General features: G+C 45.3%; 1 protein-coding gene across 1 annotated transcript; it reads left to right on the forward strand.

Annotated features, from left to right (window-relative positions):
* Positions 1-16306: 16306 nt before the first annotated feature.
* On the forward strand, positions 16307-26866 carry LOC117754591 (insulin-like growth factor-binding protein 5). The gene is made up of 4 exons (XM_034573568.1): positions 16307-16640; positions 25162-25376; positions 25552-25671; positions 25976-26866. Exons 1-4 carry the CDS (start codon positions 16307-16309, stop codon positions 26108-26110), a joined length of 804 nt encoding a protein of 267 aa, XP_034429459.1. The 3' UTR covers positions 26111-26866.
* The last annotated feature ends 490 nt before the right edge of the window (positions 26867-27356 follow it).

Here is a 27356-nt window from a genome sequence, read left to right on the forward strand (position 1 = left end):
ATCATGACTAATACAACTGTCAAACGAGCGCGTGCCCGTCAATTCGATTCCACCACAGAACAAGAGGAATTAAATAAAGCAGGACAACGTAAATATGAAATTGTTGAGTTCGGCAAGAGATAAATCAAAACGAAAAGCCACAAGGTTATTTTCATTATGATTATTGATAAGTTATTACTGAGGTAACATTCTGTCTTTCTGTGAAACACAAGACCCCAACATCATATTATCAGTGCTCAGTTGTTAATAAGAAATATTTGATGAATATGAAGTAGTGTCCTTCTGCCACCATGATTACAGAGCGCTCAGGTTTTCAATGTAACAAGATAAATGGCTAAATCTTTTTCTCATTATCACAAAATACAAGACACACTCTTCTCGATAAAACTTGTAAAGAAAACATAAAACATTTACAGCAGTGTTTACATCAATTGTAATAACTGAACACAGTACATGGCATTATACTGGAGGTGAACTTCCTTTTGTTCATCCGAGAGGAATGCAGAAAAGTACTATCTTACAGCTGCTCATCATCATCATCATCATCATCATCATCATCATCATCATCATCATCTTCACTACTTTCTGACACCTTGCCAGAGAACCATTTCCAGCCATTGTGAAATAGAGGTTAGTGTAATATATGAGTTTAATGATTTAGTTTGGCTCTTGGATGTTATAAGATATACAAACATCCAAATGGTGCTCGTGGGAAAACAGTTTATAGTAAATACATACATTATGTACAAATATATTGTGAGTTTTTCAACATAAAGAAAGGAAAAAACTGATTCCAAATTTTCATCATATGCATTGCGCCTCAGGCCGAGGCTCCATTAAACCATTTATTGGTCAAATAACTTTTCTAACAGATGGAAAAATACAAAGATGATCCAAAGCTTGGAAAAAAGGTTTCTCCTAAACTGACTTACGTCCACATCTTCAGTTCATGTACATATCAGATATCAATCATGTGTACAAACAGCATGGGAATAAACACTATGTGCACAGTGTTGGACATGAATCACATTCAAATTTACATTTTGAACATTTTACACCTCAAAACTCCACGTCCTCTGGTCTTTTTCCCATCAGCCTAAAGAAAAGATAAATGTTTCTGATAAAGCAGCTTCTCCTGCCAACTCGCTCCCGAGCTGCTGATCTGTGGTCGGCTCCAGACCCCAGAAACAGATGTTCTACAGGTTGCCCGGCTCTGAATGCCTCCTATTGTTGGGGATTAAAACCGAGCAAGTGTCCACACCGGGTCAAAGGTCGGGCCGGGCAAAAAGGCTCCAGGTTCCACGAGTCTCGACCTTTTTTAAATGAGTGCAGTGTGATGAAATGCGTGGGTCAGCAGTCACATGCTGAAAGCAGGCCCACATGTTGACGGAGACCCTCTGACCCCGCCGCCTCAGTCCGGCTCCTGCCACGGCCGTGACGTGTGGCCACCGGGTCTCTGCAGGGAATACAAACCCCCGAGGCTTCTGGGTAATTAGGAGACCCAATCACGCAAGCCGGGGACCTGGAATGAGGATTGTGAGGAGGCTAATTTGAGCCAGGGACTTCTAATTAATCTCTGAAACTGGACTTGCTGTAGTTCTACTTTTGAGACATAAAGGAGGATAGAAACTAGACCAATCCAGTCCTCATTACGTTTGACAAATAGTTAAAGAGCCAAAACCACTTCCCAGCAAACATAACTTCATAATAGACGTACTCTGGATGCCTCATGATATTTCAATAGAGAAATCACTTTGGCTTCCACACATTAAAACTTGTCGTAATATACTATTCCCAGTTGTAATTCCTTTCGTTGTTTGGTTGACAATATAAAACTTCCTTTCTCATTTGCATCCCTTAAAGTGGAAATTAGATTTACCACTAATTTGGGGCCTGTGAGCTGACGTATGGTAAATGGTTCGGTATCCTGGGATAGATCCATTGCGTTGGTTTAAAGCTGAAGTAGAGCAGATGCACCGCGGACAGTCCAGAATAGCCACACCACACTGGAGGCTTTTCTGACTTAATAATGTCAACACCAGAGTCCTCACAAAACCAGATGGAGCCACTTTATTTGTTGGACTGATTGCAACCTACTCGAGTTTATCTGCAGCCGTTCACATGCTGGAGAGAGTACGAGGGGAGAGATGTCTGGTCCAGTCAGCGCTGCAATTTATGAAGTGCTGTTAAACCCGGGGTTGCCACAACGCTGTGAGTAACAAAGCGCATAAACGCATGATAACAACATCAGAGGACACCGGGTAAATTTCAACACACGAGGCCAGATCGCTCCCTCCTCCTCCTCCTCCTCCTCCTCCTCCTCCTCATCCTCCTCATCCTCCTCCTCCTCCTCCTCCTCCTCCCCCTCTCGCTCTGAGTGGAAACACGTGAAAGAATAACGATTAACATGCACAGAGATCAAGGCGAGGTTGAAACGGTGAGATTCACTAAGAATAAAGGTCGGGGCCGTATCAACCTGCAGTATAACTCTGAACTGAAGACTTTTTGAATCAGCTGCATTTATCTCTCAGGCTGTTCCAGTTACTTTTCAATTTAACATTGTGCATAAAAAAAACAAGCTTTTTAAAATGCAATGCGGCTCTGACATTATTTAGGTTTCAGATGTCTAATGATCTTTTAATAGCTCCACCAAAAGAGACGTTTTCCAACTCCTCTCATGTGATTTCATTTAAACAGTTTACAGCACAAAAGAAGTAAAACTATACAGTATTTCACAAAAAGCATAGATTTGAGTTTACCTTCAACAAGAAGCTTATGTTTGAACTCCTGTCCATTGGTTTGTATGTTTTTTGTAAACAAGATCACACAAAAACAACACAACATATTTCCATGAAACTCGGTAGAAGGGTGTGAGATGGGTCAGTGAAGAACCAGTTAAATGTCGGAGCGGATCTGGATCAGGGGGCAGATCCAGGTTTTGTTTTTTTTCTCTTTCTTTAACATTGCAAAATCTGGTGTTTTTCAACATTTCCACAGTTTTCCCAGAGAGTAACTGACGGAGCTTGATAAAAAAAAATCTGACACGTTGAGGGAACTGAATATCTGTGAGTGTGTGAAGTGTAGTGCAGCTTGACAGCTGGGCCTTGGCGGAGGTAGACGATCTACCAAGAGCCATCGTAGCTTTTTACAGTGATAGCTGATGTTTGTTTGGCCCAGGTTCTCCAGCTACATCGATGCTAACGATTTAATAATGAAGTAAATGATTATTTATAACGTAATAGTTTATTATTTATTGGTCACTGGAGCCAAGGGCATTTACTTTTGATGCTTTAAGTAAATTTATCTGACTGACATTCTGTACTTACTTTACAAAGTACACATGCTTACTCATAGTGGAGAAGTTTTATGTTGCAACTCTGGTGCTGAACTTTGAGATAACTGAAGTTTTTCAGTTCTTTCCGATAAGTGAGTTCTGAGAAACGGAGCGACGTGGCCCCTCAAGGAGCAATATACACATTTTTTGATGAATCTAAGCTGACTCAAATAAAGACCATGAAAATACTCCAGTCAATCGTAAAGCTAATGAGAGCGTGATATCATGCAACGCTGAGGGGAGAGTGGGACTCACTTTCAGCTCGTAAAACAAATTTAGCAAGGGGGGGGGGGGGGGTCAGGGAAAGGATTTGGGTGCGGTAGGAGGGGCCGGCCTGTGATACAACGGACTCTTCCTCTCTATACTTTAGATGCAAGCACAAACAACATATTGTAATTAATACCACTGAAGATGAATTCATGATTGAAATCAGTCTCAGAACAAGGAGCCTGTCAAGCTGTCTCTGATCTGAGGTCTCGATAAACAGAAACTCCGATATTTAAAACACGACTTGTTACGATACCAAAGTCAAAAAGGTGATAAAAACCACCTTGTACTGAACATTTCTTTAATTTACAGATGTGTGTGTGTGTGTGTGTTTATCTGACAGACAGAGAGCGCAGAGCAAACCGATGCAGTGGTGGCCACAAATAATCCCATGTATGTGAAACACTGGGATGTGTAACAATACTTTGGGTTCACTATGAAACTGTAGCCGCTCTGACGACATCCGCTGACGTCCATCTTCTGTTGAAGAAGCTTCTTATATCCACAGACAGCCGACCTGGCTCGTTGACTTCGCTTGCAAGCTTCGCTCAGATGCAAACTCAGACTCGTAATTGCTGCCTCTCTCTCTCTCTCTCTCTCTGTGATTGAATGACAGACAGAGAAGCCAAAAGCTATTTGTATTGTTATATTATTTTCCAAGATCTTTAATGCATGACTGAAATGGCTAGATGAATAGATCCAGGGCTGTTCATAAAGAATTCAGGGCCGGAGCCTTTAATGCTCAGGGCTAACGACGCTGATGCCGTTCATCCACCACATGTGCGTTTGTTTGTGCACTTTTGTGCAATAGATGGATCATATTAGCAGGAAGGACACAAACAGCTTAATGGCTCCATACTTCATTGTTCACCGAGACACATGGTCAGCAAACTCTCCACAGAAGCATTACAAGGGACATTAAGGGCCCCATGGAGGCAAAAGGGACCCGTGGCCCCTACATCTAACCAAACCAAATCCAAGACACATATGAACACCACATCAAATTTTTGAGCCGCTACAAATGATGACCTCCTGCTGGACTCAGAAGCGTAGAAGCCACTGCTGCTGCACAAAGACCTGCCCACCTGTTAGTTCAAAGTTTGGTGAAGCTCGGCTCAGTTGCTGTAGTTTACCTGAGGACATAGAAGAGGACATGTTCAATCTGGTCCTCAGACCGACTGTGTAGGCCCCACCCCCACTGGGACAAGGGAACGTTTGGCTTTTTGTTCAACGTTTATTGATATTGAACGTGTGGCATGTCATTATCAATAAGATGTAATGGTTCGTGATATATGTGTCCCACAGAAAGACAGACGTGTGGAGTTCGTAGACAGATGGACAGAGCCAGGTAGTTGTTTCCCCAATCTACACACTTTATGCTATGCTAAGCTAACAATCTGATTCCTGATCAGTACCTTCCATAATCTTCACTTTTCACTCTCAGGATGAATTGCTCTTACATATAAATAACCTGAAATATACAGTATCTTTCCTCACCATCACCATTCATACCCAGTCCACAGGCCCGAGTGAATAATGCATCGAGGAGAAATCTAACTGAGCAGCAGAGGTCGTCTCAGAAATCCTAAGTACAACCACAGACCCTGAAGTATCAAATGTGATATGATGAACTTATTTTTGCTGACTTTGTAGAAAATCCCAAACTTGTGCATCATATTTCAGCAGTGGGCCTCGAGAACCAGTAATTCCATCATGCCTTAATTATTGCAAGAGGAAGAGGATGTTCCACTTGAAGAGGAATGCTCAACTCTTCACAGCAGTCAATTATGCTCTGTATTACGTCCGTAAGACACAAGATCCATCGGATATTTTCTGCCTGTTCAAACACACCAGTTGGATACGGTTGCAGCAAATCAAAGTCATGGCCAAAGCCTTCAGAATCATGTGTCTCCTTCTTCCTCCCTCTCTCTCTCTCTCTCTCCTGTCATCACAGAGTTTGTTCTGTCACTTCTATGGTGAGTTTCTGACTGTGTGAAAATCAACTCGGCTCAGACATTAATCAGGAGTGCGATTGCAGGGCCACCTCAATTATCCAACCAGCGATGTAATCGTAAGAGTCGGCACCATAAAGCAGGAGATCCTCTGCACAGACGCGTTCACACCAGCGTCGGCCCTTATCACCCAAAACTCTCTCGACATCTTCGTCAGTGTCATCATCATCATCATCATCTGTGAAGACAGTCCAGAGGCTCCCACACATTTTTGTTCTGATTGTCTGAACGCAGCTCAAGTGAGGTTCAAACAGGCAACAACTTTTCATTTAAAACATTTATTGCTACACACGTCTAACAGAGAGACACAACAAATGTGTGATTCAGTACAGCGGTGTCCAGTAATGAGGATTTCTGTGGAGGTAGAAGTAAGAGCAATGAAGAGTGGGACACCTGTGGGACTGCACTTCTGCATTTTCATCTATCTTTATATCCAGTCTATGGTCGCAAGTCATAATTTAATAAGAATCTTTCATACAGAATACTTGAGGACATATTTAAGTATTGTCTGGAGAAGCATGGGTGAGGAGAAGAGTGGAAATCATTTGGCGGGGGGGGGGGGGGGGGGGGGGGGCTCTGAGAGTTCTGGGAGGAAATGGTTATGAGTCAACACATGTTCCGGATATAAATGACAGTTCCTTCCTTGATTATATCTGTTTACATGTAAAGTTGCATTTCCTTTCCTCTCCACATCAGTCTATGAGCTGTGATCCAGACTCGTTCCAAGTAGGTTAAAAGAGAGTCAGGAGGTTGCATCAGGGCAGGAACCGTCTTCAAGGCTGCGATCTGCTCGTTCGGTCTTATCGTCCCGCGTCCTTCACGAGGTCTTTGAACGTGAGCGTGAGTCAAGGCCTCGTGTGTGCGTCGTCCTGTCTAACGTCCTTCACAGCGGATGTAAAGCTGTGGGAATGCATCTCACCTCAAGTGTCTCCTGTCTGGGCCAGAGCGACTGATTGATACACACTCGTTTTTTTATACTTTAAAACCAAAATATAACTGCCTTCCTATTTGTTGACAGTGCTTGACTGGGGCCACGTAAAAAAAAAAAAGAATGCAAACCTTCATCCTTCTTTACAAAAACAATAAACCACTTCCAGGTTTCAGCATCGAGAGTCTCCGTTAAAAAAAAACGGTTTGGCCCTGTGCTGCCAGAGGCTTCCTTGTAAGCTGGTTTTGAAAATGAATGCCTTTATGTTTTGGTTTGGACCCACTGAATAATTTACTATGTAATTACATACTCTGCAAAAGCCTCTGTGTCCACTCGGGCCCGTTTGGGATTCTCTGCAGCATTGCAGTCACAACCAGAGCCTTGACCAAATCAAAATTCAAACCCACCCTCTAATCAAAAAACTGGAAAACTCACATCCAGAGGCAAAGTTTTATGTCTGCAGTTTGCTAAATACCCTTACACCAACAAATGGGGTGTAATTTCTGATTTGCCGCTTGGCCAAATGTTTTTTTTTGTTTTTTTTTGTTTCATTCGAGCCACTGCAAAACAGCACTCGGCTGAGACGCGGCTCTCTCTCTGCAGTACTCGTGGAAAACATGTCCCGTCGTTACGGGTTGGCAGACGCTCACTGAGAAAAATGACAGCGAGGACCCCACTGGGGCTGATGGGAAGCATCTGTAGAAAACACAAAGAAATACTACTCTCCAAATTATCTAAATAATGTCTGTGGCTCACATATCTCGAGCGCCAATCATCTTGTCAGCTTCCAACTTGCACTGTTCAGGTCACCAGGAGGTGCCGTGTCCAATGTGATGCAGTTTGGACGCGTGATAATTTAATATTAATAAATATTAAACGTAGTTACTGAGGTTCTGTGCACTGAGTCGAGCTCTTTGTGCAGCAGCAGTGGCTTCGGGGTTCTGCGGACGGACTGAGCCGCAGCCGCTCTTTACTTCATTACTCCAGGTCACTTTTTACAGTTAAGTTAACCAGCGTCACCACAGGCCGAGATCAAGGCACAACAAAGATCATGAGTGTGACTGAAGCTCCTTCTGCATTTAAAGCATCGATATATGAATAATTCAGCTTCTGCTATCACTTGGTGCTAGTAGATGTCACTTCCCCAAATTTATTACCTATATTAAAACAAATCATTTTATTTTTAATATACAAATGATACACTATCTGATTAAAGATTGCACTGGATTTCATATTTCCAAACCAGAAAGCTGAACATTGGAACAAGGCAAGGTTCAAATTTCCTCTTTTATCTTGTTGACACATTAAAGCCAAGAGTTTTTACAGATGGGATTTTGGATGTCACTTTTTATCACCCCATAAATCAGACAAAACTGTAAACAGACTTAAAAATATCCAATTGCGTCATGTTTTTAGCAATAAAATATTGACTGTGGTATCAAATGTTGGATTTTTTTCAAATCCTGAGCTCACATCAGTTCTAGTGCTGCAGGAAGTGAATTAGTGAATTAGTGAATTAGTGAATATGAATATGTGATGCAAAAAAAAATGATTTAAATAGATCTTCTCTTAATTACAGCTCAGACAGTGAAGAGGGTTAACGTGTAGTGATGAACCTCCTGACCTCTCTACCCCTTCCTCTGCTGTGCAAACCACTGGGCTGATGTATTCTACTCTCTGTGCTGCACTTGGCCTGCAGCTCCCCGATCCAACCACAAGAACTGTGAGTGTAACAATTAACCATTTTGCACAGCAAGCACCTGATTCTACTTTGACCGATGGTATGACACTGGACATTGCTGTGGCTGTGTTATATATTCACCACAGATGATGACTGCTGACAGGTGGGTTAAATAAAACTGGGCATTTGTAACCTCTCAAACCCGCTGACCTGGTGCCGGGTCAATCATTACAGACTCCTGCCGTGCAGCCAAACCTGGTTCCAACCCACAAACCTTTTATTTTCAATTCAAGCGTGAATTCCCAAAGTTCACAAAGATACCAAATATGTCAGGCTGAATTTTAGTGTAGTGTGAATAAATCGATGGAGACGACATCGTGATTATTTTTCATTTGACGGAACAGTGCAGCCATCAGCCAACATCCCGGGGTCTCGGGGTTAAAATGATTCCCCCGGTGTAAACAATACACATCTTCAGTGGAGAGTTGGGACAGGCTGATACTGAATATATAAATACTGTAGTATGATGTTGTATAAATCATTTATCCAACCTAATATCTGCGTGAGGGAGATAAATGAGCACAAGGAAGGTTCAGGGGTCAAATCACGTAGTTACCTTGTTCCCTCTCTGGTGATGTCATTGTCTCCTCATATCTCAACAGTGAAACTATCAAGTAAAAGTGATCGTGCTTCTGAAGTCAGTGGTGCAGTATCTCACTATTATTTTAAAGCACATTACCTAAATATTGCGTGTGCAATGTGAGAGTACACTCTGATTGTTACGCATACAAATGATCTGATCGTGCACAAAGTGAAACTGTTGCATCTGCAGAGGAGGTGCAGGAGACATTTATGTTTATAGTTGGCATGTCATATTATTATTATGGTAAGATAACCTGCAGTATTATTTATATATATTATATATTATATTGCCATTACAGGAGGGGGGTTTTCTACCTTTACAATAGCAACCTGTAAAGATGCAAGTGCACTTACACTGTGATTGGTTTGTTGGATGTTATACACACAAAACATTCCCTATTTATGTCCCGACACGGTGCTGGTGCTGGACCTGGTGCTGGACCTGGTGCTGGACCTGGACCTGGTGAATCCAGCAAACATGGATCCGTGCGCGCCCTGCGGACCCGATGCACCTCATTATCATTACGTTACAGCGGAGCACTGGGTTTTGTTTAAATTGTTCAGTAACATCATTTAGATTTGGTTTCTTTCTGGCTCGAACTCACACACGGGGCCGGGGAGTATCAAGCTAGTATGGCGATGTGTTTGATGTGCTCTCCAGCAGAGGCTTGGCACTGCGCGGTTCAGCCTCCGGCACATTGTCTCTGAGTGTCCAAGACGCCATTCACACACAGAGATTGGCACAAACTGTACCTGAGCTGCCCAGGATCACAGTTTCATCCCTGGAGCTGTTACTGGACCACTGAGACTGTTGGCATGGCCTCGATGAAAGTGGTAGATGTTAGCTTTGGCCTTTTTTACCTGTTTATTCAAATGAATTTATGTAAATTTGTGAAGGCATCCGACTATTTCCTTGATATTATTTAATTATCTGTCGCTTTATTCTGTACTTCTTTACGTTTTACTGTGTGTAGCTGCTTTCCGTGCTTTCTTGAAATGTGGACAGCGAAGGAATTTACTTTTGATTAATAGCAAAAGAAGTATAATGTTGATCTTAGTGTAAGACCCCGTGGATCTGGAGCTAAATACCTCAACTGACAAATCGAAGACATTGTTTGAAAGTGTTTAAAGAAAACTCGAGGCGTACTTGTGTCGTAAAAATTCAAATATTTGTGAGCATATTTACAAGACACTCGAGTCTGGCCTGCTGCCCTGAATGCACAAACAAACACACACACACACATATAATAAAAAAACACACATTTCTTTTGTCGGGTTGATTGCGTAAGGTGGCCTGTCACTGACCAGCATGAGGAATGAGATTAGTGAAATATGCAGGAGGTGAAGAGAAAGACAGCTTTGCAGTGAATCATCCTTCGGGCTGAGGGGGTGAAACAACATGGAGGAGAAACAACAAATAAATCACCTTTTAAACAAAAACACAGCGTTAGCCAGTTCAAGCCACGAGGCGAAACCATCCCATGGTGCCTCCTCTCAGTCTCCGGCTCCGTGTTTTGTTTTGGAAACGCTTTAGGCCGACCGTACCTTGGGCGACTATAAAAAGACTGCCACTTGTGTTCGGTTTTACACTTAACAGCCAGCTTATCTTGATCTGCGGAGTTTCCATCGCCATCTCGCACCGTCTCGCATTACAAGATCATGCAGGTTTTCCTCATGGTCACATTGAGCCAATTCAACGCTTGTGGAAAACCCACAGGGTGCTCGACGCCCCGCAAAGTTCACCCCCCCCCTGTTGACGAGGCCGCCATGGCAACACTGGCGAGACGCGACCCAAGCGAGGAGCGGGCTTTAGACCTCTCAGTGTTCAGTGAGTTAAAAAGCTGCGTGTGTATTTCCAAGTGATCTGGTGTTTTAGAAAATAAACCCTGTATGTGAGATTTATTCATTTCTTCCTGCGAGCCAACGCACATATACAGATAAAACCACCGACTTTTCTTTTCAGTCATTTTGCAGAATGAGATTTAGTCTGGTAATGTGGACTTCAAATGTTGCAACGCTGATATTGATATCAGTGTTTTTCTTCTGGAGCTATCAATGCCTCATATTTTGCACGGATATCCAATACGGTTCATTAAAATGTGACCATATCGATGCAGTAAAAAGTCAATATTTTTATTCCTGACCACAGACAGCATTTCTACCATAATAACATATTCAAGCTCTCCAGTGAAACCCAGACAAATGTAATAATTTCACGTTAAGGAGCTGTTCGCAGCACGAGGATCCACAGAGAAAGAAAACCACCTTTGCCCTTATTTCTGTTCGCCCCTTATTTCTGTTCGCTCTTTGTGCCCATGGCTTGTTCCGATCTCTGCTCTCCTCTGCGTCTTCCTTCCTTTGTATCACGCGCACTCACAATTGCACATCCTCGCTTCTTTCTCACACTTCTACAGACATCACTGACTCTGCAGCCTGGCGTTTTTATTCCACAGTTTAAATGACACAATGCAGGACGCCAACAGGTTTATTCCTGGAGCTGTCTGGTCCGCTGTCTGGCCTCAACAGATATACACAACAACACCTTTCTGTATGTCCTTGGAAATGGGACTGTTTGTGTGCCCGGGAGTGTTTGTGTATAAGGCACTCCTCGAGTGTATATGTAAAGGGACGACTTGACAAAGTGGAACAGGAAAAATTACAAGCTGCATTCTCTGGCATTCGTAATTTTCCATCTGTTGGGGTAACGCAAGGGCATGAAACACAAAAAACACCTGAACACACAAACGCACACACACACACACAAAAACATTTACAACATATTGGAGCACCTAAACACAAAAGTGCCATTTGTTTCCACACACATACATAAACATGCAATTAAACACATACCTATGCATTCAGTAAGTGTTGTACTTCACACATAGTTTGCTTTCTGAGCACATGGAGTGTGAGAGTTTTGCATTTCTGGCGGTTGATAGTTTAAATTCAGTTGAGTTTGTGCTCAACGTGTTGGTCGTTAGCGCTGCAGAACCTGTGGCTCACACCCGGACCCGTCAAAAAACTGTACCCACTGCCATTTGGAAAAACTCTCCATGATCCTATAAGCAGTTTGTTGCATTAGCCAATGAGTAACCTTCTTTTCAGGGAGAAGGTGGAGCCATTGATTTGTGAGATTGGCATAAAACCCCCCGCTGATTAACCACTTGACGGCTGAATCAACCAATCAGAAGCATCTTTTAAACAAAAAGTCATCACAAACCAGCAGCCCCACTATCTTTGGAGTTGTGTTCCCATTGGACAAAGTGTGCAGGTTGTGATTTATGTCCAGTAGCAGCGTTCAGTGCCGTGGCAGGAAGCCGGTGCCCTTTAAACATCACAGGGGGATTAAGCTTGTTGACAGTGGGGTCGTGAATGGGCGTGTGGGGCAGGATTCAAATGTCAGACTGGAGACCGGAGTGTGTGTCCGGTCTCAGACCAACTGTTGATATCTGCCAGTTGTTATGTACATTTACCTTAATACTTGAGGTACTTTACTCATTTGAGCCCATATCTAGTTTCTGTACACTATGTAAAACTGTTTAAATGAGCTCATCCTGATCAATTACAAAACTTCAAATCAAGAAATATCAAAGTTGAGTCTGAATCTAGAGCTGAGGTGGATGGACGACGATGGATATGACCGACAACGGCCAATTATTCAAACTGTCAACTTTTATAGTATTTGACTATTTGAATTTTCCACCAGGCTCATAGATGCTGATAGATTTAAGGTTGCTGTGCTCGCAACTCCTCCCACCAGGGATGTCACACTGACTGAACCAGGGCACAACCCTACATCACTTTGTTAATGTGAAAAATTCAACCTCTAGATGGCGACATATTTAGGATTTTTTCAGAAATCTGTGATCTTCATTGACCTTTGTTTGTTTCCAGTTGTAAGTTCAACAGTAATGATCGCACACAGGCGCTGGAGTTGGGAGATCCTCCAGGAGTTTTCTCAGCGGGGCTGCATGTGTGAACACAGTTGTCCCAGCGAGAGCCTCCAGAGTTTCTGCGGACTTTCTTCTCCTGGTCCCCTAAAGTCTGCAGAAACTCCGAATGAGCCAATGTGAGAACACAGTAGGATCCTTCGTGCTTCTAACACACAACAGATGCAAAAATAAATACACAAAAGCAATACAAATATCTCAGGAGCCCCACACAGAAGACACTGACGACGATGTCCAGAGAGTTTGTGGTGATACGAGCCGACACCGGTGTTGATGTGATATCTCTGCAGCATGATGAAAAGGTTTCATCCTGCTCATAGGGAGAATGTTTCCTCTTTGATTCCCACTCGGCGCCTCAAACGTCTTTATAGTTCTATGAATCATTAGCCGGCAGGTACGATCTCCGGTGACAAAAAGCATTAGTCAGCGGCTTAACTGTAATCAGGCCCAGCAAGTTCAAGAGTAGACTGTAGGTAAGTTTAAAAAACAGACTTAAAAGTCGTTGAGTATCAGCGTTCATCTCTCAGATTCATTGGGGAAACTTTGTGTGTCACCAACTGTTGACAGACTTTGTTTTCTGTACATTGAAACCACTTGACTGCTTCTAATCTGAGCTCAGAATTATTTACCACTTGTGGCTGCAGAGGCCAAATGCCCCAAAACGTCCAAGTAAGGTCACTCAAAAGTTTTAGCGCTTGCCCTTAAGGCCATCGAAAATATGTTGTTTTTCCATTTAAATCCGACCGATGCATGGACAGAGGGAGGAGCAGACCTTCGGGGGAATGTTATTTTGCATTTAAGGAGAAAAACATATGAAAAAAACATATATAATACTGTACATCCTCAAGTGAACCTTGTTCTGGGAGCGTATTCTCCTCGTCGTTTGTCATCCTGTCTCGTCGTCCGTCGTCTCATGCCCAGCTGAGATCTGCTGGATGCACCATTAATCCGCGCCGCTTTACTGTCTTAATCCCATTCATTATCGCTGCTCGGGTTTGGCCAAAGGAGGCCAGATTTATGTCTTAGCTCGCTCTTTGCAGGGTTTTGCCGCTCCTGTTGGTTTTGGAGGGAACACTGACTCACCGCAGCGCTTCGCTCTGGAGCTGGCTGCTGAGGACTTTAGCCATCACTGTTCGCTCTGTGCATTTTCTGCGGCTGCTGAATTAATGTATGACCCCACTTTTTTTTTTTTGTGTGTGTTTTTTTTTTTTCTTCATAATTTGTCCCCGTGTGTAAAAACTTTCAGCCCGTTCCAGATGTTTACAGTCAAATGCAGAAGATGGGAAGTGATAGCATGGACGGAGGCATGTAAAGGGAAACCAGAGGGAAAAAAGCCATGGGGAAAGAAAACAGTCCAGATATGTAAACAGCGGTTATGGAAGCCTTCAACATCCTCCGTAAACCAAGTTTTAAACAATCATGGCTGAATTGAAGTAAAGGAAACACTAAACATGTGCCATACTAATGTTGTGGTGAATCACAATTTTAGAGGGGCACTGCCAAAGTAAATTAGAAATGCCCATGTGAATTTGATTTACATATAAATGGGATTATGTAATTATCCAGTCATCGATTCCATGGAGAATATTTTGCTTTCGGTACGAAATAAACACTTCAGCCGCTCTATTTTTAGACTCCTGTGTACTCATCCAAAAGCTGCATATGCTCCGTGCACAATCAAGCTCTGTGCCAGTGCCAGTTTGCAGCAGAGGTGTCATTAATGTGTTAATTCCTCTGATTTCTAAGGTGCACACACACACACACAGAGGACGTGAAGACGAGCTCCTCCACACTTTACCGTTGTTAACAGCGCCTTCTAGTGGTCGAGTGCTAAACCGGCGGGAGTAAATCCCCTCCACTGGACACGGGCAAAGCAAACTGCTGGGTTACTGGATGGCCAGGTTAAAGAAATGAGCTTTTGCAGTTTATCAAGAAGAAGAGTGAATACAGTAAGGGAAGCTGACACCACTTTCAGACACTCTGCTGTTACAGAGAGGAAAGGAGGAGAATAATAAAAAAAAACCTTCAAACCTGCAGAGATGGAAAGAACAGCCCTGACTGATTTAGAGCACATATGTGGAGCAAGAAGAAGAAGAAGAAGAAGAAGCACACGCTGAAACAATCAGGCGTTATTCTGCGTGCAGGCTATAAAATAATAGAGCCCAGTTGCACTTAAGTTGTCAGGCTGTTGCCTCAAATCCCAGAGTTCGTGACATCTTTGCCTCCTTTCTTTTTTATTTTTTTTGTTCTCCCTCTGTCTCTCTTTCCCTGCACATGACTTTCTATTTTTCCCTGCATGTGTGTGTGTGAGAGAAGAAGAAGGGTGGTGTGTGCAGGCGGTGGTGGATTCCCCTCATCCGGCTCCATGTGCAGCATCCATGGTGTCCAATGGAAGCAGCAGGTGCAACAGGTGAACCGGAGCAGGCATCAACCGCCGGTGTGAGCCTGTGACGTCTAAACACCCCCCAACGTGCCAAGCTGAGAACTGCACCAACTGTGCGTCCTTGTCGTTGTCCCGCGATGGAGGGGAGGCGTATTACTGTGTGTGTGCGTCCAAGGATGTTCCGTTCAACCTTGTGACGAAGATGAGGCACTTGTGACTCAAGTATGATGATTCATATTCTGTCTTTTTTAGGGCCAAGGAAGAATGTAAGTAAGGGATGTACATGGTTTTCTTTTTACCCCTTAGACCTGAATACAACTTTCAGAAAGAGTGTGATCCATAAAGGAAGTTGTTTGACTCAGATGTCAGATTGAATATGAGCTCGTATGACTTGTTGATCGTGTTTTTTTTTAATTATTTTTATTATTTATTTATTTGTGCAGTAAAACAAATAACAGACGTGCATGACTGTTTCTGATTGGGGCTGCGTCGCTCTGCGCTGCTGCCTCTTGCACCTCGGCATCAGTTCAGCATTCAGGGTGAAAGAGCGATCCTCCTCCTCCTCCTCCTCCTCCTCCTCCTGCTGCTGCCGCTGCCGCCTGCCAAGCCGTGGTGCGCCTCCTTTCCCTGCTGCTTCGCGTATACATAGTTAGGGGTTTGGGCTCGGCTGTTTTTAAAAAGGCAAGGCAGCTCTCAAGTTGATCAGTCTGCTCAGGAAAACCTCTGGTGGTGGAGAAAGTATTGGGAGTCCAAAGCTGAAGCGGGAGAGAAGTTGAGATTTCCTGCAAAGAAAATTGTTTTGCTCCTGCAGAGGACCACATATATCTCGTTTGGGGGGGGGAAAGAAGCTGCACACATATTTAAAATTTGCTCATTTTTTATTTTTTTTGCACGGTGCACAGATCATTATTTTTTTTTATTTTTTTTATTTTTCTTTTATAGATAGCAACACTCCTGGATAAAGACTCCTGGCTTTAGCTTTAAAAATCGGATTATCTGACTTGAGGCATTGTGTTCATTAGACCAGTCTACTTTTTTTTTTTCCCACCCACCCCCCCTCCTCCTCTTCGCATTTCAGCTTTATGCTATAACTGCAGAGAACACCAACAATGATTCTGAGTTTTTGCCTCCTGGTGACATTTATCTTGGGGCTGTCCGGCTGCTTGGGCTCGTACGTGCCGTGCGAGCCCTGTGACCAGAAGGCGCTGTCCATGTGCCCCCCGGTGCCGATCGGCTGCCAGCTGGTCAAGGAGCCCGGCTGCGGCTGCTGCCTAACGTGCGCCCTGTCCGAGGGGCAGGCGTGCGGCGTGTACACCGGGACGTGCACCCAGGGCCTCCGCTGCCTGCCGAGGAGCGGGGAGGAGAAGCCCCTGCACGCCCTGCTCCACGGCAGGGGAGTGTGCACCAACGAGAAAGGATACAAACCCGGTCACCCGCCCATAGGTAAGACCCGCACCGGCCGCCCGGCTGGCTGAACGCATGCACGGGGGGTGGGGTGGGGGGGATACGAACCAAGTGCTACTTAAAGACGCACCAGCGGCTCCCATTGCGCGCGGGGCGGCTGTGGATCAGTGTTTAATAACATCTCGTCCCACGCGGGGGGAATCTGCTGCTGTGTGGTCATGCAACCAGTCAAACAGCTTCAAGACCAGTAGAATACACATCAACCAACCAGCTCCAATACTTGAAATATTCTTTTTTATATATTCTCTATTTTTATATATATATGCATGTGTGTGATGTGATATTCGGGGAGCGTGTGTGGTTCCCTCACTGTTGTGGAGCGTGTGTCCGCTGCTCCCTGACACAGCGTGTGTTTGACAGATGGTTTGAGGAGCCATCTGATTAACTTCTATCCACCGCCGCGATTAAACAGGCTGCAGGAGCTTACTCCTCCTCTCACCTCGGCTCTTTGTGGAGATATCAAGTCCACGCACCTTGGTGGCCGCACGCATCCAGCTTTTTACGCCACACCGTGCCGTGCTCAGCTTTATTTTATATCTTGTATCATCTCTATAGCGGGTTAATAACAAGAGGCACCGGTGGTTTGTTGCCCTCGGTTGCTGGAGAATGTCGTTCTGCGGTGCGGCTCGACGCTGCGCTGCGGTGAACGCGTAAAAGGCGCATGGCGTGTCCCGCGGGTTGGAGCCGTGCCTGTCGGTGCGGGGACAGCCGCTGTCAAGCTGCGGTTGAGCAGCGCCCAGGGTGGTTGACAAGGGTCCAGGCAGCCCCACCTCCACCCTGTTTTCAAAATATTTACATTTCTCGTTCAGGATTTTCCCCGTCTTGGCACAAAAAAGACGTTCCCAAGTGGGACCAGAACTTTTATCAGAAAGTGGTCTGCGGGCAGGAGCGGGGCTTATTTGTGTGAGGTGCATGGGGGGAGAGGGGAGACGTGGGTCTGAGTCTGCAAACTGCCGCCTTTAATATCCTGCGCTTTAACAAGTGTCTGTCAAACGCCGCGATTTTCCAGCCTCGCAGCAGCGCGCATTAGTCCTCTGCGCCGTTCAGCTCCAGCCCCAGTCGCACCTAACCATACTGGAGATGTGAAATCGATCCGTGCGCAGGGAGAAAGCGCAGCCCCGGGTTTTATAGACTGCATGGGAACGGATGAGGTGCCGCTCCACTTACTTTGCCTCCAGTTAAAGCAGAATTTAGATAGATTTAGGTCTTCGGGCTGCCCCTAGGGTGGTGTTTAGAGTCGGATTACCACTAAATCTGTAGCCTCTGCCTGTGTGTGTGAGAGAGAGAGAGAGAGAGAGGCAGGGAACAGAGACAGAGGGAGAGGGAGAGAGGCAGGGAACAGAGACAGAGGGAGAGAGAGAGAGAGGCAGGGAACAGAGACAGAGGGAGAGAGAGAGGCAGAGAGACAGACTGACGGAGGGTAGAGAGCTCAGCCAGAAGCCCTGAATGATTTAAGACATTTCTCGGTGCAGCAGAGAGGTCCACTGTCACTCAGGGGTTTTAGCAGCTTGTCAACAACTGGATAAGTAGGTGGCAACCACAAAGGTTTTGGCCACACGCCTCATTCTGTAAAACAGGCTACCACTGGGCTCATTTTTGGCTGCTGACAGAATCATTAGGCTCTTTGCACCCGGTGGACCAACCCTCACCTCTCCTCCCAATGATGTAGGAACAGAATGTGTGTCTAAAAATACACAACACAACCTGAAGCATTGATCAGTGACTGGTGTAAAGGTAGACTGTGCTCTCTGTGTGTGCGTGTGTGTGAGGGTGGATGTGTTTGCTCTCACGTATGCTTGGGCGGGGCTATGTGTGTGTCTGGGTGTGCATTGTGTGTGATTGTTGTGACACCTCAGGCAGTTGTGTCTCACTCTGACTCTGCACACGCACACACATGTTGGTGCTTCTATCTTAGTGAGGGCACTCATTGGCATAATGCATTCCCTATAGCCCCTGACCCTAACCCTAACCATCCAAACAAAATGCCTAACCCTAATTCTAACCCTAACCCTAAAACCAAGTCTTAACCCTCAAACAGCCCTTTGAAGAAGTGAGGACCGGCCAAAAATGTCCTCATTCTGTAGGGGCTATGCCTGGTCCTCACTAGGATATGAGTTCAGGAACACACACACGCACACACACACTCTGAGCCTAACTTCTTTGTTGGCCCACGGAGGTAATCAGAGCATCTTTCCCTGCCGCTGGCAGTGCACTCACTGCATGGGCGCTCAGTCACAACGCAGTGATTCAGCAGAATGCCTCCGGCTGCCTCTTTCCTCTGAAGGGCCTTCTGTCAAACGGGGCTCGGCTGATGGGAACTGTTGAGGCAAACTCGCTGGCTTCCTGCGGTGTGGGGTTGCAGCTGTCTGTGTGCTCTACCAGCTGAGCAAGGCAAACACAGGGAGGAGGAGCTCCAGTGTCCGCCACACTCAGGAGGCCATGAGAGCTGCAGCCTACTAAATATTGACTGGTGCAGCCAAACAATGGGAGAGAGGAATCTTTGCTATCCTCCACTCCCCCCCCTCCCCTCCTCCTACTGCTCATGTAAAAAAAATAAAAGGACCATGGCCGTCACTCTGCGTCTGGCTTCGTGTCCCAGCAGTGCATTAATTCATGTTTTGCCTGCGCTGTGCTCCCAGGAGCTGCGTGGATTGTGAGGCACAGGAGGTGGTACGTGCTTTGGGGGCACTTAGATTTTTTTGCAAGCGAGTGAATCAGACCCTGGAAAGCTTGCCAACAGATATGACTTCATGGCAGCAGGCCCCTCGTCCTTCAAGCTTCTGAAGGGGCCTTATGTTTGAACAGATTGCTCTTTGCCAAGAAACAAAAGATGATTAGGGAGTGGCTCCAAATCCAGAAATACTCCACTCTCACATGGACAGAAACGCTGTGCCCCTTATTAGCATAGCAACAGGAAACCTGGTGCCTTTACCGATGATGTGCATGCTTTACATTTGTCTTGGCTCTTTAGAGGCAGTTTTAACCTGTTGCCAGACGGTTTCTGAGCCATTTCAAGCTACATTGACATTCCGAACACTTAGTGGTTTTTTTCACACATTGCATGTATTTGTTCATGAATACTTACAATCATCAGTAGGTCAAGCAAACGCAGGCATCGGATGCTTAACGCTTGCCAGAGAACTTCACATAGGCCTACACCATCTATGGTAACACCGTTGCTTTCACATACAGAATTGCTTTGTCATCGCGTACTTCTAGAAAAGCAATTCAACTTTGAGAATCACCATCTGCTTTTTCCATGTCCACAGCTGGTTACTGGGTCGCGGCTGAGAAACCGAGGCTCCGTCCATACACTCGGACTAATGACAACCAGCCACCGTACTCTGTCTTGCTGCTGCCGTCGCCGCCGCGTGCTCGTACAGACATGCCACGTTCGATATAGCTCCGGTCACGTGTGTCTGTTCCCGGCTGCCTGACAGCTTCATGATGGGCTCATGTGAAAGGAAAGAGCGTATGTGGCTTTCCACCCCGTCTCACCTTGAACATCTGAGACAGCGCAGTGAAAGCTTAGCATGCTGCAACTGATCTGTTGCAGGTGCTGCGGAGAATTATCGCAAAGGTCACTTCGCCAACGTATCACACGAAGGACTTTGAGAAAAAGCACACAATTCATGGAAAATAAGATCCTGGGGAAAAAGGATAGATTACCTGTTTCTTAGATACGACACAGAGGCTTTTATCTGAAGCATATTTCCCCGTGTAAAACTTTAAAGAGGGATATTCGTACAGCTTATTGGTCGCTGACACCTAACCTGCTGGTGTCGACAGCTGTGACAGAAATCAACACTGTGGTCTCAAGCATGCGATACAAAAGGCAAGGATGGCTGCACGCTGGGCCCTGAAGTGATGTCACATGTGTTTAGACCTGACCGGTGATCTCACCACTGACACCTGGTTACAGGCCAGCACGGCACAAGAGAGCACTCCACAGGGGAGCTGTTGAAAACTCAAATCACCAGTAGGGCTAAAAACACAGTCCTCTTAAGTTTCTGAGACAATGGAGGCTCCGGTGACGGCTCTGCAAACGTCGGTGTTGCCCTGAATGTGCGACAGGTGAAACTTTAACTGTGTGTCCCAGCTGCTTAATCCCATCTTTTGCCTCGTGTCCTCCTAAAGTGCTTCACGGCTATTGACATCGTGTCATTCTTGATTCTTATGGTCACGTAGAAGCATGTTGAAAAAGTTACTTCAAATGGTCTCTGTGTGGTTGCGTAAACCTTTTGGGGGCGCGCTGGGTCTCACACCGTCGAGCTGCAGATCCCACAGAAAAAAAAAAAGAAAGTGTCAAACGCAAATTAAACGTGAAGCCGGTTTTTCACCCACTGTGATGTTTCTCTTTCTGCTGCTTGGAGACCTGCCCTGTACAGTACGCTCGACACTCGCCAAAATAGCTGCTTCAGCCGCCTCGGGGTAAGAACGTCGTCACACCCAGCAATTGTGCTGTGGTGACGGTGACCCAAAAAGAGATTGTGTCCGTCCATGTGGCTCGTTAAAAAAACCAAACTCAGATGTGGGACGAGACCTCAGACCAAAATTAGGAATGTACAGTAGAAGGGCCGTGCGCCTCACTCTGATATTGTCCTGTTCACATGAGCACTTGCAGCCCGGGCCGAGCCTCTGTTTACACTGTGGAAGCTGTAAACAGGTCAGAAAGTTTGCTTACCTATAGGAGCATTTCCCACTGGGAGCGATTTTCTATCCCCTTCACAAGTCCTGTTTTGTGAGTTATTATCCTTGAATTGTTCTTGCTGCTATTTATACCATGCATTCAGAAAAGCAGGAAACTTTTTGATTGCAATGAACATATTCTGCGTGCACAATACCATGGGAAGAGTGATTTCCTGCATGTTCAGGAGCTGATTGAGAGCATGCACGGGGCCAAACAACTGAATTCCCTCTGAAACAACAGGATATAAGGGTCAAAACATAATTCCTTTACTCTTGCGGTGAAAACAAAATCACGGACCGAACATTTGATAAAGTCTGTATTTTATGGAGCCTTTGTCAGTGTCATGTGACCGGGACTTAAAGCTGTCAACTCTGTGCAGATGATGTAACCTGATTATGACCGTGCATTCATTCTAGTTTGACACTTATTTTGTCACCAACATGTTCCAGCAGACTCGTTTCTTTGGGTCGTCAGGACCTGAGTGGTGACTGGGCTGTTCACACCTCCCTTTCTGCTCCAGAAACTGCAGGGTTATCGGGCCGTGGCCTTCCTTCAAATATTAAGTAGCTGAGGCTGAAGGATGGTTTACTAATGTTGTGCGTTATACGGCGCGGGCCCTCAGGCTCATTTATCCTCACAATTATCTTGTCATACCCCCTGTTGAGATTACACAGCACCCCTATTCACTAGCCTCTTACATCGTGTAAAGATGTAATTTCAGATGCTGCACAGAGACTGACTTAATCGAAGGCAAGGGCGAAACAAACGTGGCTGTAATGCGGCGAAATCCAATGAAAGGTGGGAGAATCTATTGTCCATTCTTATTTCCCTATCTAAATGGTATGATTATAGTCTTTAAGATCCAGTGGAGAGAGAAAATCCAAAAGAAGGAGTAGCTTATCTCTAATGCTTTGGACGGCCGCCCGTAAGGAACTTGGGATATTCATGAAGCATAATTGTGCGCAGATGTTAATTTTTAAACAGAGAAGTATCAGGTGCACCTCCTTTGGCTTCTCTGCTCCTCTCGTCCTAATGAAATCTTTAGCTCGGGCACAGGGAGAGAGAGATAGCGGCGCAGCTGAATGGAAGAGCTGCACATGACTTGGCTCACTTGGCGGCTGGCCAGTGTCTTGGCTGAGTTTCAGGAGTTAAACACAGACCCTCTAAGCCTCCTTTACAAGCTGGGTACCCTGAGCATGGAAAAACTGAGTTTCTGTGGCCGCACTGAAGAGCCCACTTCAGAAGAGATGAATTTAGTGATTTTGCAAAGTAAAGGAGAAAAGGAGTCAGACACTATTGTGTTAGGGAGAAGCTGCGTGAATGTCAAAAAGCAGATCACAAACCTTTTTTTTTCGAGTCCACGTTTCTAACACTGGTCTCTGATATTTCCTGTGACTTGTCACTGGCTTGTAAGGTGAGAATAACTGATGTCGTCTGGGCCCGGACCTTTACTCTGACTATTTGTTTGCTCGATTGATATTACACACGAAACAAGAATGCATTAAAAAGGTCTGTTTTTTTCAACAGCATATATCCTTTGCCAAATATGTGGCATTTTAATTAAGTGCCCTGAGAAATCATTGGACTGTCGAGTAAAAAACGAAGAGTTTTTCCACAGCGGTCACATGCGTGGTGTACATAGGAATGCTTGTTTGACGTATTTATTTATAGCAAGTAATAGCTTCGTAGTCTGAGCGGAGAGACACAAGGACATATCTAAACACAAACCAAGGCCTGCCAAGTCATGGGTTGTGAGATTAATTTCAAAGAGACGGCAGAGCAGCACAGAAGCCAAAGACCCAATTCTGGTAATCACCCTGCCCCCACCTCGCTTCCCTCCCAGAGACTCCAGACGCTCATGCTGTGTCAGGCTCTTTGAACATCAGTTTCTTGGAGCTCGCGTCCTTGTTACATCTCGGTGCCTTTCTCCACGGTGGCTGTGTACTAACAGGGCCAGTCAGCGGAGTTATGGCAACTCGTTAAATCATATTTTCCAACGCACCCTGTATACAAGCACACAAGTATGGAAGTCGATTTGGCTTCCAACAGCAGCCGGCCTACGGTCCACAGCCAACATTCCTCTCTGGTTCAGTGCGTCTGGCCCTGTGCACCACGGCGGGTTTCCTTGTCAGATAAATATAACCAGGGTCATCCACTGGCACCAGCGCTTCAGCCAGTTGGGGCCTGGCAAAGTCCCCACAATAACTCTGTACTTATGGTACAGCTAAGCCAAAGGGGGGGAGCAGAGGGCTTCTTTCTGTGGCCTCAAAGAACCTCTGGCTGGGGGTCCGGGCTTAAGAGGCTGAGCCCCACAGATAGGAGAGTGGGGGTTGGGGAGGGGCAAGGTCGAGGATAAAGGACCTCAACCTGTGAATATCCTATCAAGAGGGACATCCAGATCTCTGAGACTACAGTGCCCTCTGGGGGAGCTGGAATCACGTCTGAGGGCTGCATGAAATGTGACAGAAATGCACCAGCGTTTATGAGTCCACAGAGCAACTGGATTTTCCTCTGCTTGACATTTGAATCAGTTTAATGTGGGACACGTCGCTATAAAAACCCAGCGCTCTCAGTCCCTGTTGCAGTTAAGCGGTCCAGATAATGTGTTTGCACATTTTCCAGGAACGCGTGATGCCGTTTTCCCCCCAAGTCGAGGAGCACGCTGACACACATGTACGGCCCTGTATCTGTGCATCTGTGGATGTGAGTGATTTTTCAAGTGGTCAACATTTGTCACTAAAAAACGGAGTATCTTTAAAGACATTGGAGGAGGTGTTTGTAGATTACTGGGCAAATCTCTGCTCGTGTTCTCATGGATGCAGATCAGCTGTAATTCGTCTCACGCGATTGGATGTCTGCGTATCACTTCCCAGGAAGTGATATAAGCGAATTTGGGCGTTGGAAAGCGGTGGTGGGTGAGAAAAGCCCAGTTAAGCCACAGTTTTACCGTAGCTGTTCCATCAGCTGTTGATCTAAGCTCCTGCCTCCCCTCCCCTGTAAACAAATGTTAGGCAACATTTGGTGGCACGAACCCTGGGAAAGGCACCTGGTATTGTATTTATGCTGCTGCGGCGAATGAGCTGCGGGACTTTGCGATTTACGATCATAGGTCAACAATGAGTGTTTTTGGATGAAACATTAAACCTATGTGGTGATGTTTTACATTCTTAAATCCTAAATCTGTTTCAAAAGAAAGTTAAACGAAGAGCAGTTTTTTATGTAACAAGACGCAAATACGTTTTTGTGACTTCTATATAAATACTGTTATGTTTTACGCATGCAGAGATGGTGGCATTTCTATTGAAGCTATACAACTGATCAAGTAAAATACATAAATATCAAAACTTTGCTGTTCCTTCAGCTCCGTGGGTCATTAAGCGTCTTCCAGTTCCTTGTGTTGGTTTTACCTAATTGTTTAGTTTCAGTCACACGTTGTTTCACAGTTCTCAGTGGAAATGCTCCGATGAAATACAGCATATTGCAAACTGCGCCAGAACCAAGCGACAACAACAAAGATAGATACTAGCTAGTTATAATCAGTTATAACAAAAGAAAAGCGATCATTAGATTTAAACTCGCCAAGTGCTAATGTCAATATTTAGTTGGATTGTGATAAAAGTTCGTTGGGTTGGCAGTTTTTGAGTTTGGGCTTTAAGTGAATTTACATTATTTACATTTCCCTTAATATTCAGCAGAGGGCAGGCACAACACACCAGCCTGAAGTATACAGAAAACTCCATAGCTGCATATGTTAAACTGTAGATATAAGTGTGTGACATTAATTGACCGTCTTGTGTTCATTCGGTGCAGATCGCGAGTCCCGGGAGCACGACGACACCATGACCACAGACATTACAGAGGAGTTCCAGCCCGCGAAAGTGCTACTCCATCCTAAAGACATTGTGAACAGTAAAAAAGTCCACGCCATGCGCAAGGAGCAGAAGAGGAAGCAGGGCAAGCAGCGCTCCATGGGCTCCCCCATGGACTACTCCCCTCTGCCCATCGACAAGCATGAGCCGGAATTTGTAAGTATTCAATCTTCCTGTGTGTAGAAAATGAACGTTTATGACTCTGGCAACTCCAAGTAGTGATAAAAGACACTGTGACAGACAGCTGGAGCCTTGTAACCACTTCCTACATCTTAATTGGAGAGTAACGTGAGTGATGATTGTGACCCTGTTGCTGTCTTTGCCTACAAAGGGTCCATGCAGAAGAAAACTGGATGGGATCATTCAGGGGATGAAGGACACTTCTCGTGTCATGGCTCTGTCCTTGTACCTCCCCAACTGTGACAGAAAAGGATTCTTCAAGCGCAAGCAGGTGAGTGAGCGCTTTAATGTGAGATGTCACGTTCTTCCACATGTTGCATCTTGCCTTTAGACTCTTTTCCTCCACCACCAGGAACTTAACCCTTACGCCAGAATTAGAAATTGATAAAAAACAGTTAATATGTGATGTAATATGACATTCAAGTAGTCACGGTGTATATATAATTATATATTCAAGCTATACTAGCCCTTTTTCACAGAGACAGGCAAATGGATTTACTTGTCACTTGCTGTGGTGAACCAGCCTGTGCCTTCACCACCTTCTCTAACCCATTTATCCGTCCTCTGACCCGCAGTGCAAACCATCTCGCGGCCGCAAACGAGGCATCTGCTGGTGCGTGGACAAGTACGGCGTCCAGCTCCCGGGCACAGACTACAGCGGCGGGGACATTCAGTGTAAAGACCTGGAGAGCAGCAACAACAACGAGTGAAAAAAAGGAGAGGACCAACCCACGACCCCCTTTATCCCCCCTTGTCCCCCTAAACCACCACGTGACCCAGGGTCCACGCCTCCTCTCTGAATCACACCTGTATGCTCCGCCCTCCGTTCACCTCAAGATTTTTGTTTTTTCAAATTGGAGAAAAAAGAGGAAGAAGATCCAAACGAAAGAACAGGCTGAAAAAAGGACACCTGTATTTTTTTTTTTCTCGTTTTCTTTTCTGTTGTTGACCAAGCACTCATCTTCGAAATGAGGGGGAAAAGTCCCAGGAGATTGAAATAGATCCCTTGACTATTGCAAGCGGGACCCCCTTGAGCCGGGGCGACTCCCTGACTGCAGATCCATGAAAATATATGCACACAATGGATATATTTTTATAGAAGCTGGGGGTTTCAGTACAACACTTTGTTATGATGTAAAAAAAAAAATTAACACAAAAAATCCTATTGAAGATAGACAAAGCATCAGGCACATTGATTGAAAACAGATCACGACACGATGCTTCCCGTGGAACTGACAAATTGGCCGTTGAGAAACAAGTGATAGGGATTTGCTGTAACAGTTGACTCTATCTGGGTTTGTGGTTCTGTCCGAGCACTTATGAATAGGGGAACCTGCTTAGATGTGTGTGTGTTAGATAACTTCACAAAAACGATGCATGCATGAATGTGTGTATGTGTGTATACAGTGCGAGTGCGTGGCGTGTATCGGCCTATATGTTGGCGTATGACGGAGTGAGCCTATTACAAAAAAAAAAAAAAAAAAAAGGGAATGTCCTAATTTCTCTCTCTCTCGCTCTCTCTCTCTCTCTCTTTCGTTTTGTCACGAGTATCGGTAGCGCTTGAAGTGGTCTTGGGGGCTGGCCTTCTCTTTATTGTAAAAGTATGTCTCGGGACACGGAGGCGTTCACTGAACAAAACGAGTGCGCGGATCGTCACGGGATGAACCTATGTAAGTGGCTCTTCGACAATGTAGCTAGCCTGATATGCCAACTGTGCCTATTAGAACAGACAATGCCATGCAGGGCGACACAGAGCTCAGAGAGCGCTGACTCTGCTGGTGAAATCAAGATTTTTTTCAGCCGAGGCGACGACGGGGACTCAAGTTTGACTTTCGATTCCTCTTTGGGGAAGTTCAGTGCGCAAAAAAAATCAAACTTGCCAGTCAGGCCGGTTGCTTCTCTGACCCAGTTGTGTGAAGTGTAGTTTTGTATGGATTTTGTTTGTGCTGTTTTCTT

The sequence above is a fragment of the Hippoglossus hippoglossus genome, chromosome 21, assembly GCF_009819705.1.
Source record: "Hippoglossus hippoglossus isolate fHipHip1 chromosome 21, fHipHip1.pri, whole genome shotgun sequence".
Classification (NCBI taxonomy): domain Eukaryota; kingdom Metazoa; phylum Chordata; class Actinopteri; order Pleuronectiformes; family Pleuronectidae; genus Hippoglossus; species Hippoglossus hippoglossus.

Coding starts and splice junctions, on each gene's coding strand:
- LOC117754591 (XM_034573568.1), top strand. CDS start 16,307: ATGATTCTGAGTTTTTGCCTCCTGGTGACATTTATCTTGGGGCTGTCC. Junction 16,641..25,161: donor ACCCGGTCACCCGCCCATAG/GTAAGACCCGCA, acceptor CATTCGGTGCAG/ATCGCGAGTCCCGGGAGCAC. Junction 25,377..25,551: donor ACAAGCATGAGCCGGAATTT/GTAAGTATTCAA, acceptor TTGCCTACAAAG/GGTCCATGCAGAAGAAAACT.